Source organism: Ambystoma mexicanum, chromosome 2q, assembly GCF_040938575.1.
Source record: "Ambystoma mexicanum isolate Mex_15411 chromosome 2q, UKY_AmexF1_1, whole genome shotgun sequence".
Taxonomy (NCBI): Eukaryota; Metazoa; Chordata; class Amphibia; order Caudata; family Ambystomatidae; genus Ambystoma; species Ambystoma mexicanum.
Window position 1 is genome coordinate 686,839,670 of NC_090924.1, and position 14,268 is coordinate 686,853,937.

The 14,268-nt window shown below is 47.1% G+C and overlaps 1 protein-coding gene across 4 annotated transcripts in view; it reads left to right on the forward strand.

Annotated features, from left to right (window-relative positions):
* Positions 1–14,268, forward strand: part of NPRL3 (NPR3 like, GATOR1 complex subunit) — a 649,409-nt gene that overhangs the window by 371,736 nt on the left and 263,405 nt on the right. For all 4 annotated transcript variants that reach the window (XM_069647897.1, XM_069647894.1, XM_069647896.1 and 1 more), the window contains one exon: positions 2,775–2,912. In XM_069647897.1, coding sequence (XP_069503998.1) covers positions 2,775–2,912 — 138 coding nt within the window. The remainder of the gene's footprint in view (positions 1–2,774; positions 2,913–14,268) is intronic.

The window sequence follows — 14,268 nt, forward strand, 5'->3', positions numbered from 1 at the left end:
ATAACAGAGCGTTCCATATGATTGAAGCCTGCATGGAATAGAGACCCAATTTGTGTCGAATTATATTCATTGGAACACATTGTGGTAACCTCAGTAGTTTTCTCCAGAATCTGGCTTCAACCTTTTCCCAGGTTTCCGACGATATTCTAAGAGTGGTGTCTCCAGCATAAGCTATTGACGGAATTACTTTTGCATTGTAGAAATCTACTGGTGGTTGGATCGAGAACTTGCCAAATCTTCGTTGCAAGATGAGTGCTTGTGCCGTTAATTGACTCATTTTGAGTTGTAAGTGTTCTATCCACGGTTTGTCATTCCGATCGGCACTTATTATAGCTCCCAAATATTTTGCACTTGATGTTATCGGAATAGGTTTATTGCCGACACACCATTTGAAAGACTTTTTCTCACTTGCTCTCGATGTTTTGATTATTAAGATTTCTGATTTGTCAGGATTTATTTCTTGTTTATTTTCTTTGACATAGTTTTCCAGGGCTTCGAGTTTTTTCTGCAAACCAATTGGGGTCTTGTCCAAGATGATCAAATCGTCTGCGTACAATAAGTGGCCTATTGCTGTGGGGCCTATTTTTGGAGAGCATCCTCTCGGTATGACGAGCCAATCCTTTATTTCCAAGATGTAGAAGTTATAAAGGATAGCTGCCATGGGGCACCCTTGCTTTAGGCCTCTTTTTGTTGGAATTGCCTTGGTTAGATTACCCTTTTGATTTAGCCGTACTTGTATAGAGGTGTCGGTATGCAGAGCTTTGATTGCGGCTGCTAGGTCTTTCGGGCATCCTTTCTGCTCCAATTTATTCCACAGAATTTGTCTGTCCACTCTATCAAAGGCGGCAGCCATGTCTATGCACGCTGGGTAGAGCATTTAATTAATAATAATGAATGAATAGGTTATGGTGAGTACATAGTGTTTCATTCTATTTGTTTATTCCAGTTATCTCTTGAGTAGCTGTGTGTTGTGTTTATTGCATCTTTCCGCAACGCGTGCAGGATTAGGACTAGATTTCAGGCAAGCTTCTAAAAGGAAAGGCAGATTTCTTGGTTTACCCTGCGAGTAAATGACATTAGGTGCTGTAAAAGTTTGGATATAGTTCATGGAAACAGTTACTGTGTCTTACATCTCAACCATGGCAGTGAACTCCACACAGCCAATATAGCAACAAGCACTGACAAGGTCAATAGTTTGGGCTTTTATAGCTATAATTTAGGTGTTTGCCCGGTTGCTACCGGTTACCAAAGTTGCCTGGACCCTTACCCCGAATAAGAATGAGTGACACTCTTTGCTATCGCTAGTTATGCTATGCCATTGACATTGAGTCTTGCATAGCACACCTCCCTTTTTATTTACAGTTTCTTGGAGCTTCTGTAAGCGCTAGGCTGGGGCACTAACAGGTCAGGGAAAGGATGCTGTGTTTCAATGTTGATGTGTTCGGAGTTGAAAAGATAACGCTGTTTGCAGTGTGTAAATGTATATATTGTGCGACTTGTCTAGAGCAGTGGTTAAAGTGCTTGCCAGGTTTCTAACCTCCTTTTTTGTGTGGTTGTGGTGTCTCAGAAGGGTGTTTAAGGAGTGTGGTATTGTGTGTTGCATCGGTGGTGGGTTAATTTGGTGTTTACGGATATGTATTTGTCTTCATGTGGTGGTGCATTGTATAGTCTATGTTGTGTTGGTGTTGAAGTTGTGTCTTGAAATGAGTTGTTGGGCTAGGGGAGGCTATGTCGAGCGACCCTGTGCCATTGCACAACACCAGGGCCCACAACGCCTACTCAGTTTCCTGTCACTGCCCTTCTGGCTGCTCGCGGACACCTCAAAGACACCGCAACTATCCGTTTACAGGGGATTATGTACAATGCAGCTTGATATGCATCGTCACCTGCCAACAGACAAATCCAGCCATTCACCACATCACCACAGCAATACCGTGCTGGCAGATACCATTACAATGTGTATGTTTTATTTTAAAACCTTTCATGTTTTTGGGCAATATCAAGGGCCCAATGTGCATTAACTGGCACCAATGGATGCTAATTTGACACACGTTTTTTAAAAAAAATCCTTTGGGACAACGGAAATGGGGCACCATACAAGTAAATGTGCCCCTCCCCACACCCCCCACACACAATGTTGGTAGCATCTGACTGGCTGCACCGACGTTTCGATCGATTTGTGCCTCTGCTGAGGTTTATGCTAGAATTCCAGTGTAAGTGACTTCTGATCGCCAGACCTCATGCCTCCTAAGGAATCTTGCAGTTGAAAGAATTCCCTCCCTCTGTGGTCTCACATGCTTGGGAGAATTATTGTTTGCTACTGTTTGCATTGCCTTGTTGCAGATGTGCATGAATGCCTGTCTCTTGTTTTATTCCAACTGGCTAGAGTCTCAATGGCCTTTCTTGTTAGATGTGCACGCTTCAGAAGAATTAATATTCAGCTTTAACTGTTGAGATGCAGTTTCCTGCTCTGCCACAAGATGGCAGGTGCACTCCAAATAAATGTTTGCTGTTCTGGAGCATCTGTGAAGCTTTGCCAAAAATGGAAACGATTGAATTTAAGAAAAAAAGCATAGTGGACTGGGTAGTCCTAGTTTAGTTTGTATAGTTAAGGAGTTTTTCTCATGATGACAAAAACGCATGGCTACGTGCCCTACGTTCATAATGAACTGCATTTGCTCTTTTTGCCCGCCATGCGCTAGCTTGCCACGGGTGCCACCTTTATCTCCAATAATTGACTGTTTGTTTTCCCTGTTCCCGTTTTTATCTTTCAGCCTTTGTACGACTGGGGTGGTGCGCCTGCACATCAACAACTGGCTGGAAGTCAGCTTCTGCCTGCCTCACAAAATCCATTGTGTTGGAAGCCACTTTATCCCCCCTGAAGCCATCGAACGGAGCCTGAAAGCAATTAGGTAAAATGCGCCTCCCGTGTTTGTTTATACCTGGACCGCTTTCAAAGTCTGGCGCTGAGGAGGGGAGCCTCTCTTGGCACTGCACTAGACAGAGGTGGAAGGCGGCCCCGCCCGAGGTGGCCCGGGGGCTGAAAGCGAGCCTTGAAAGTCCCCGAGGAGAAGTATGCGGAAAAAGCCGTTGGTTCTGTGTGCCTCCCCTCCCCGCCCGCCCATTACTTCATGTGGGAGTACACGCTCTCCTGACACTCGCATCCTCGCTGAACTACCCTCCGCTCACCCCATTGCACAATAGTCGAGTGCTTTTTCTGTGAAATAATTTCCAGACGCATCCTCTGCTCTGACCCTGTGCGTCGCCACCTCACACAATCCGACCTCTCTGGCTGCTACGTATCCCGGTGAGACGGCTGTCTCTTCATCGATGTTGAAACCAAGTGATGAATTCAGATTTTTTTTTTATCTTCCTACATTATTAGGCCTTTTGCAGTGTTTCCCTCAGGCAGACCGCATGTGGGATCATGAGGCGCACTGAGCATTACCTTGTTACCGCCGCTAGGTGGTGAAGTCATGACAGAGGTGTTGCGCGTGCTGCATTTGATACAGTCCGAATGCAGTGAAAACAATACTTTGCGCACAGTGGCGTAGCACAACGTTTGAGTGGGGTTCCTCTGCGAGGCATACTGAGGGCCATATACCCCAGGCTCCTCAGCAAAGCAAGGGCCGTCCCCAGGGCTTTTACTGGGCTAAGAAATTGACGGGGTGGGGGCTCATTTGGGGGCGTGGCTTGCATGATGAGCGTGGCCTGAAAAGTACACAAACCATAGTAAGGCACACCAACAAATATATAAATCTATGTAAGCATTTATATATTTGTATGCATACCTTACTATGGTGTGTGTACTTTGCAAACCATCTTTTACAAATATCTGTTTATAAAAGATGACTTGCAAAGTACACAAACCATATAATAAGGTACACACATAAATATATAAATGCTTATATTTGTTTGCATGCCTTACTATGTTTTGTGTACTTCAAGATGGCTTGAAAAATACACAAACAATAGTAAGGTATGCACATCTTTTTTAACCACAGAATTATTTCTACGTTTATAAAAGATGGCTTGAGAAGTACACAATTCAAGCCATGTTTTATAAAGCTTTGACGACGCACAAAGCTTGAGGCGTCTTTGTCCATCCGCAAAGCTTTATGAAAGATTACTTGATTTATGTAATTTTCAAGCCATCTTTAATAAACTTAGAAATATGGCACAGATTCGCCAAGGATTAAAGATGCGTTGGTGACCAGTGGAGGGGGAACAAAAGGACAGCAACTTCCTCTTGTGACCCCTCATATCAGGGGTCACAAGAGGAAGTTACAGTGTCTGACAGAAGTGCCAGCCAGCCACAGCGTTGCTTGAGCGACGCAGTGGCTGGCTGGCCCTTCTGTCAGTTTGCTAAATAGCGAGCATGTCTCCCGTCGCGGCTGTGCTTGTGGCGGGATGTGTCCCACCGCGGTGTGGTGGGACTCTGGGGCCCTGGCTCAGCCCCACCTTTTGGAGACTGCCGGGGCTCGGCCCAGGCTGGCCCCAGCCCACTCAAAGCACTTGCCGTCCCACACTCTGGGCCAGCCTGGTCTGTCCACTGCACTAGGTGAAAGATGCAAGTATGTTTTTTAATGAACGTTTAAGGTCCTTATTCACAGAGCGTTCTCCAATGGGATTGCGCCATTATAAGATGCTTCTGTGAATCAGGCCCTACATTTTTCACCTAGTGCAGAAAAAGTGGGCAGTGCCTAGCCACTGGTACGGGTGGTGATTTTTTTGAATTGGCAGGACGTAAATGCATGAGCGACCAAGCCTTGTTATGGAGCTTGAACCAACCAAGATGGCCCTGGTAGCACACTTTCTTTAACACGTTAGGTAAAACGCAAGGCAGGCAGTTTGCAATTGGTTGTGTTGGGTTACTCATGAAAGAAATCCAATAGATGCAAGTCACAAACAGTGCACAGGAGCATTTCCCAGCATCATTTCCATGATGCCTTTGCCCACCCACCATATATGTCACTATAACACATCTTTTCATGCTGGCTGTGCCCATACATTCCCACGCTGGATGCAAATACAGGAGTGGGCCACAATAACCTCACGCAAATGGAATAGGGAATGTTGATATGTATGCATATCTTTTCACTTTGCATGCTGGGACTTGTAGGCCCATACTTTAAATTATAAAAAGAGAACTACACGTTCCACCTCACCTCTGGTCTGACTATGGGCGAAAGTATTGTCTGTGCTGGTGAGTAGGCACTGCTTGTTAGGTTTGGTATTTAGATGTAGAGTCTGTACTTTAGATTGCTTCGATGGCACATAAGCCTTGGTCTTCTTTTTGCACTGACTATGAGGGAAACATCCTGAAAAGTGTGGCACCTGCACCATTCACCAGAAAACAATGCTCAATGCTAACGTTTCTCTCTTTGCCTGCTGCGATGCCCTGGCAGCGTATCGGCCGAAATGTCTAGCCTTCCAGTTAATGTGAGCAGCAGGAATGTTATGGCTAATCAGATCGGCCAAAACAGTGTTGTTGTTTGAAGAAAAGTGCCTTTCAGCCATTTTGAGCGCGGTGCTCCTGGGGATCGCAGGGCCAATAAAAGGATGAACGCTGCATGGGGGGTTTAGGATGCATTCCATCTCCAGACACGAAGGCCACGCGGGGAGAATGCCCCTGCCCGAATGTCACTTGGCAGGACATGGGGGACTCCTGTGCTATCCTAACCCTGCCCCACCCCCCTCTCTCCCTCTCTATTAGGATGAAGTCTCTGCCATCTTTCCTCTATATGCGATTTCTGTCACAGGCCTTTTTAGCTGGCTCGGCCCTCGTAAGGGGGAGCCATCAGGCGTCCTCTAGTAAAAACTAAAATAACTTTATGGAGCATGCTGGTCAAGCGTTTGCTGAGACTTTCCAGCACCTGCATGTATTCAGTTTACAGCCCGCGAGGCAGCTCAGCGTGGCCGTATACATTTCTAGGAAGTGACACCCAGACACCCTTAAGCCAAAATGAGGTTCTTGCTTGGGGCGGAATTGTTGGGCGCTGCTTGCACAGGACACTAGGCGGTGGCCTTTGATGGAGCAGGTCCTGCATGCGACGGTGCGTGATGGCGCAGGTCCTGCATGCGTCGGCCCGTGATGGAGCAGGTCCTGCATGCGACGGTCCGTGATGGAGCAGGTCCTGCATGCGACGGTCCGTGATGGAGCAGGTCCTGCATGCGAGGGTCCATGATGGAGCAGGTCCTGCATGCGATGGTGCGTGATGGAGCAGGTCCTGCATGTGATGGTGCATGATGGAGCAGGTCCTGCATGCAATGGTGCATGATGGAGCAGGGCTGCATGCGATGGTGCATGATGGAGCAGGTCCTGCATGCGACGGTGCGTGATGGAGCAGGTCCTGCATGCGACGGTGCATGATGGAGCAGGTCCTGCATGCGACGGTGCGTGATGGAGCAGGTCCTGCATGCCATGGTGCATGATGGAGCAGGTCCTGCATGCCATGGTGCGTGATGGAGCAGGTCCTGCATGCCATGGTGCATGATGGAGCAGGTCCTGCATGCCATGGTGCGTGATGGAGTAGGTCCTGCATGCGATGGTCCATGATGAAGCAGGTCCTGCATGCGACGGTCCGTGATGGAGCAGGTCCTGCATGTGATGGTGCATGATGGAGCAGGTCCTGCATGCCATGGTGCGTGATGGAGCAGGTCCTGCATGCGACGGTCCGTGATGGAGCAGGTCCTGCATGCGACGGTCCGTGATGGAGCAGGTCCTGCATGCGATGGTGCGTGATGGAGCAGGTCCTGCATGCGATGGTGCATGATGGAGCAGGTCCTGCATGTGATGGTGCATGATGGATCAGGGCTGCATGATATCATGATGAAGCCAACATGAAGCCTTTCCAAGTTCACTATGTAACGCTCCTGCACACGAGGCGCTTGCCCCTGTTTTTATGCCACATTGAAGCTGGTAGCATCGTGGCTGTACAGTCTGCCATGCAAACACCTAACCAAACCCTAACCAGGGCATGCTGATTGTAATTAAATGGATGGTGAATAAAACTTAGCGCTTGCTCGCGGGAGCCCATTGGAAGACCAGCGGTGCACAGGTGTGATTTACCCTGCCCCCTTTGCCAATGGTTTGCTCATGTATCATCATGTTATCAACTTCAGGAATCCATTTGCATATGCTGCGGTCTTGAAATGCTTAGTCCAGCACTTTAGTCCCAGGAGACCATGATGCAAATGGCAACAGTGCATGTTATACAACTCAGTAACATAACAGAACTTAATACTGCCCCGTTCCAAAAATAATCAAAATGGCGGGGGGCTCCTGAATTGGCAGCACAGGCACATGCTACACACAGAGGTGGGTGATGCCACAACCACAGCACATATAAGGCGTTTCCCATTGCTCTTCTTAGCCCCTCTTTAGGTGTTTGGTGATGGCATTGGAAATGCCATCTAATTGTGAGTTGGCATTGCATGGCTTTTTACAGTATGTCGCACATACAAAATACTGCATCTAACATCATGCGTTTGTTACCACATTGAGTACTTTCTACGCAGGACATTTCACATGCAATCCCCTCTCATTATTGGGTGATATTTTGCAGGCATAAGCGCTTAACATTACCACCTTACGCGTGATGAGGCCCGTTGTGATCATGCTCATTTTATCTAGGCTTACGTAGGTAAGATATAGATGGACAAGCCGGGCGTGGCCCGGGCCAAGCGGCCGGCTTCAGCTTGACTGGATTTTCAAACCGCTGGTTGCCGAAAGCAAACCCAGCCCCTATGCTGGCCCATGCAGAACCTTTGGGAACGGTCTCGCCAGGTTGGGGAGGTTGGTGTCTGATTGATGTCCTTTTGGTTTGCTGCATGCCAAGTAATGGGAAGGAATACCCACACGCAGAGCAGGGAAGTGGGCAGGCCCTTGCACATGGATTCTTTGAAGGTCTTCTTGTGGACAGCTGCACCATTAAATGTGTACTTCTTTGCATACAGCGAGCTGCAGCAGGCCAATTATGGCGTTTCGTGATAACGAAGGTCACATTTGTACCTGTAAAACCCCATACATCTCCAGTTAAATCTGTGCCTTTTCCCCAAACAATAATAATGCTTCTTCATTTCGCTCATATCTGCTGGCTTGACACGTACTTATTTATTTTGTCATTTGTATAGTGCCTTAAACCATAATTATGGTCCCAAGGCGTTGTTGGTTGAACGCCCTCAGGGGGACCGGAGTCCAAATTTGGGAGAAGTTGGGAGGTGCTATTGTGCGTGAGTGCATTTCAGCCATTAGAGTTATGTGAGGGTGGCCAAGACCCTACTAGTCACCCGTGTCTAACTGTCGTGTGGATGGGCGCAGTGGAGGTGAACTATGAACTGCACAAGGGGTGGATTGTGTTGAAGGAGATGGAGAATTATGTGAGAAGCTACAGTTCGATTTTTTGTCGTTAAAGGTAGCTTCATACTAATGGCAGAGGTGTTGTGCTGTAGTGTTTGTGTTATATGTGAGTGCAGGGTGTGTGGAATGAGCCCGTGCCTTCCGCTAAGTTGCAAAGGGTCAGTGTACGAGGTTACACAATTAGGCAAATGCAAAAATATGGCTTCCCTAGTCTGAGATGAATGTAATTTTTCGCATATCCTACGAATCCCAATACACGGGTCGCGAGAGGTCTGATGTTGAAGAGAAGGATTTTACTTTGTCACAGATTTCGTTGCCTAAACCTTCTCAGGAACATGTTGAAATGTTAGGGGCCCTTTGACAGAGGTGGAGTTGAAAGCAGTGATTGCTTCTTTAAAAACTAGGAAAAAGCTAAGGGAGGTAGGGTGCGTGGTCGATTGAGGGGGGAGACCCGGATTCATGATACACACTATGCGGTGGCCTCGCTAGATGCGGTTAGAGCTTTTGATAAGGTTTATTGGGACTTGATGTATACAGTACTATGTAGATTTGGATTTGGTGAGAGCTTTATGGTGCTGGGTGTGTCTGATATATACTGTGCCGAGGACTAGGGTTGAAACCAGCAGATTTCAATCGGATTCGTGGGTATTGAAGAAAGGCACTAGGCAGGGTGCCACCTATCTCTGGTGCTGTTTATTTTGGCATTGGAATCTCTAGCGGTTTTTTCACGATCAGAGTTTGAGGAGGCCGAAATATTGGTGGATAGGACGAGACATTGGATTTCAATGGACGCAGATGATATATTATATATACAAAGTCCTGAGCATAATTTGCATATTGAATGGTGGCTTTCGATCATTTTCCTAAACTATCAGGTATAACTATAAATCGTGATAAGTCCTGTATTTTTTCGTTGATGAAATTGGCTACAAAGGGTTGCGAGGATTTACCAGAGATGGGTATATGGTGGGCTGTTGATTCCTTTAAATATTTAGGGATAAATGTTTGTCATGCTATTAAGGATTCACATGACTAATACGGTAAAAGAGATGGATGTGGTAGTGAAATCTATAGGCTTCCGGAAGCAACTACCCCTGTCCTTGATGAGACATGCAGCGCTTGACAAGATGGTTGTATTACCTCCCTCCACTCTTATATCACTGCGCGAATGTCCTGTTTTGTATCCCTACATCCTTTTTTAAGTCGCTGAATTCCTTGGTAAGGGGGTTTCTATGGGGATCTGGGAGAAAAGAATTGCATTGGAGACGCTCTGTCTGAGGTATGAAATGGGTGGAATTCAACTACTGCCGTTTGAAATGTATTATTTGCCGGCACATGCTCAGTATCTCTTGGTGGCTTGTCTGATGAGGCCACATCGGACACTGATTAAACGCAGGCTGCTATACATCCAGTTATGTTAAAGGAAACTTTGTGTATAGAGGATGGGTGTCACCGTCCTTACCTTCTGGTGTTGGGTAGCAAATTATGGCGCTGCACAATGAAATTGCTGGCGACACGAAACCCGTACTAACCGAACATTCCTTTGGCGTCTACCCTTTGCAGAGATACTGGGGATGTCCGACACATGAGGGGTTGGGAAATTACGGCGCTGGCCACCTTGGGGGATGTATTCAGAGATGTACTGTTAGTGGTGTTCCCGGAGGTGGTTGAAGATTATGGTCTACATTCAGGACAATTCCTGAGATTTATGAGGCTGAAGAGATCTGTTAGGAGATCATGGTCCGGTTTGCCTGTGGAACCAGAGATGGGTGAGACACTCTCGCTGTTATCCGAACAGGAAACTGATGTTGAGGATATATGGAAGGCTGTTAGCTGATACGAATGGGGTGGAGGACACGTGCTAAAAAGTGTCTGGCAGAAGGATGTGGGTTTGGAAATAGTCGAAGAGGATTGGGATAAGGCCCTGATATATGATTGGAAGGTCTCTAGGAACGCCAGACACACACGTGTTCAACTGAATGTCGTTCATAGGAGCCATCATTCCCTATAGGGTATTATTTTGGTGGAACTTCACTTTTTCCTCATATAATGCACTCATAAGAAACTGCATGCTCAGGGGTGTTGCTAGGTCTGGAAAAGATCTGGGGCTACGCTAATGTTGAGACTGTCAGGACTCGGGGTTAGCTAGCCGTTTGGTTGTAGCCCCTGAGCTTCTATCTGGGGCTACAACCAAAAGACCAGGAGATTATAGCCCCTTTAGCCCCCCGAGCAACACCTCTGTGCATGCCTCTGTCTAACAATCATTTCAGACAGGTGCCCTTGTCACACCGTGGGACGGTTTTAATGCGATTTCTGTAATTTTCAAGTCCTCCCTGTAAAACAGAGTATTAATTAAGCTCTTTAAAACCACACATTATGGAGCTGAGAAGATGGTTGTCTAGCGCAATCATAGCGTCCTCTCTTAACTAGAGCAGGGTTTTAATTAGGTGGGAGCCGTTTATCCCTTGTTCGCCCAACCAACCAGGTGCTTTCTTTGGCTCCCAGGACCGCTGATTCCATATAAACACACCTATCAAACATTAACTATTTTTGCTTGGGCATGGGTTTAAACAAGCACTGGGATACATTTAGAAGACATTTATAGAATAATGGTTAACATGACAAAAAAGTTAGTTTGTATCTCTTGTGGAAATTAGATTTGCTACACTCTAGGATCTAGATCCTGGTTTTCCATAGGGAGCTCCTACTTACCGTATACTGCCAATTCCCAGGAGCCGCTTTTAGCTCCTGTTCATCAAATCCGTATTTCAATCCCTGTACAATGTGTGATACTGGGTAAACCGTTTTATTTCACTGCGCCAAAATGGAGATGCCAGGGTTGGTATTGTAGAAGACGGAGGGTTCTTGTCAAAAACCCACCCATTGAAGGCTCCATCCCAAAAAGGAGCTTTTTTAGGCTGATTTGTTGCGCCCTTCAACGGGGGAGAAAATGGCAATTTTGGGAGGTTTTACCCTCCTCGAAGACCCCATCCCAAAAATCTTCCCATCCCCACCTTCTCCCCAGCTGGAGGGATTTTCTTTTCATCTGGGGTTTTCATGTCCCAGACCCACTTTTTGCTCATTCTGGCCGCATCCCTGAGGGGCCATGAGAGCCCAGAATTAAAAAAAAGTTTCCTTTTTAAGATTTGAAGAAATGGGCAGGGGCCGCTCACATGGTCGGGCTGAAGCATGAAACTGTCTCAGGCACCAATGAAAAAGTGGCCTGCAGTTATAAATGGATATTAATTTCTTTAGTCATATACTGTTTGAATAGTACCCAAGGGGGTGCTCTGTGTTAAAATGTAAATAAATTGTGATATTTAAAGAATATTTATTCAGCAACAATGGTCAAAATTACTAACTGCATAGTGAAGTAACTCATCAAACTGGCCCACATTGGCCAAAAAGGTGGCCCATTTTTACTGGCCCACACTAGCATTTAGCATTTTTGGTTCAGGCACTGCCCTATTGCCTTATAGTCCAGTTCGAGCCTAGCGGCTCATCCGTGTTTGCAAGGGGGTGCCCACCCAGTGGCCCCCTCACCTATTATGGAAGCTCTAAGGAGCCAGCCCAGTGAAACAATGAGCACTCCCTCAGCTGCTTTTTCCAGCTGAGGGAGTGTTCCTGGGCTGGCTGAACTGTCAAAGGGAGACCCTATTTCCCTTTGACAGTTCAGTTTAGTTCCCCAGCCGCACATGCTCACTGAGCCATGCAAGTGCTGGGCCGTTTTGCTTTGCCAGCATTGCATAGCTTAATGGAAATGCTGGCTGGGGCACTGCATGTGTGTATGTGCGAGGGGGAGCTCCTGCGCCTCCTTGCACATACGGAGAGAGCAGCCTGGAGCAGGGCATTTCAACACCCACATGCAGACCAATGCAGAAGGTACGTTTATGTTCATTTCTTTTAATTTAAACGTGTATGACTGCATGTATTGTTGTGTAATGAGTGAGTGTATGGTGCTGGATGCTTGTGTGAATGATAGAGTGATTGCTGTATGAATGTGTGTGTGTGTGTGTGTTTGTTTTGGTCTCATGAGCTGATTTTGGTAAGTGGTTGATAGAGGGAGGAAGGAGGGCTGTACAACAAAGGCATTTTAAAAATGCCTAAATGCCTTTGTTGCACAATCCCCTACCCACCTTCCAAAATCGGATCTCCTTCTGAGGCGCTGTGGAGCCCAGGGGACAGGGATGGTATTTTTCTACTTGATTTCTATCATAGATGTCCAGTCAAAAATACCATGCTTTCCCCCTTGGCACCCTAGCATACACACATAAGCATGTTGATTGTGTTAGGCCCAGTGGGGCCCAGGGGACAGGGATGGTATCTTTTTTACTGGACATCTATCATAGATGTCCAGTAAAAAATGTCATGCCTGCCCCCTGGGCTCCCCAGTACCAATTGCAAACTGTTTGGCTATTGACCCATTTTTTTTTTAAAGGATTCTCTACAATGCAACATTTTAACCCATTATTTAAAAAAAAATCATGGTGGGGAAAACCCCCAAACTTCCCTTGAGTGGTGCTCACTGTGCTCGGTCGCTATGGCATATTTTGGGGTAAATCGTTATGCCTCTCCACTTAAAAAATTCACCAGCCGCCACTGGCCAACAGACTGTGTTGGGAACAGGATGGGCGGGAACCATGGCATAGTGCTGGGAGCAGGGTGGGGGAGAGCCCAGGGTGTGTGATGGGATGGGAAGAGCCCAGGGACTGGATAGGAGTGGGATGAGGGAGCCCAGCGACTGTGATGGAAGCATGTGAGGGAGCCCAGGGACTATGCTGAAAGTAGGGTGCGGTGACGGTGCGTAATACATACTGTCCATTTGGCATTTTGGGGGGGCCTGGCCTGCCCAAATTTTGCTCAGGGGGACCCAGGCAAAAATGTTTGAAGACCACTGCCTTACACAAACAATGCGCAATTACCCTTCAGCACGCACACACCTTCTCCACAAGCCGGCATCTTCCCTGTTCTGGGCTGCTGTGAGGACGGGCCCGACAACACTGGAGTGCACTCGTGTGTGATGTGGGCAGGGCTTGGCCTGGGCTGTCTGTGGCCATTGGTACGCAGTCTTTTTTTACCCATGATTTAATAGATTGCGCACAAAAGACTGCATACTGCCGGGGTAGCAGGATGCCAGTTGCATGCGCGTCGGGACGGTGGCACTGGCAGTGAAGACAGAGTATAAGGGGTTTGATTTGTGGGGCCCGAGAGGGAAGGCGCGCGTCATGGCTTTTGTGGTCTATAGGGAGGCTGGATGGTAGGTATGAGTTTTGTGTTGTAAGGCAGGAAGCGTTTTTGTGTTGTGGAGGTTAGGGTATAGGGAGGCAGGGCTCCAGGTGTGGGTTTTGTGCCCAAGGGGCTGTATTTATTAAGCTGCTAGTTGTGGATTTTCATTTGTGGGCGTTTGGCAGGCAGGACGCCAGGTATGGGTCTGAAGGTGGCACGACTTGTGTTTGGCACTTGGGTTCAAGCCAGGCCGCCTGGGGATTCTCTTGTCCCCCACTTCCAGAATATGATGCAATGTGCACAACGTATTTAAGGGTTTCTAGATGAACAGCCCCTATGCCTTACACCAAATTAACTCGCCATAGCACTGGAAATCACCATTTTTTCGAGGCCTGTTTGTTTCACTCTACATGCTGACACTTGAAAACCCATGCTTATAATGGAGGCTACAAATCTACAAATACAAGGTACAGAATGAAAAATACCACGATGTTGCCTCGCATGACATAGAGGCCGATTGGCAGCTATGTCTTCTGTAGATTTTAAAAAACGAGTTCTATATTTTTCAGTGTATTTTCTTCTGTTCTGACCCTGATCCGTGTTAATGAGATCTCCTTTGTGCACATTAATGAAAATGTGTGCAAATGGATGTTGCACATTTGTTTTGTGTGTGTGTGTGT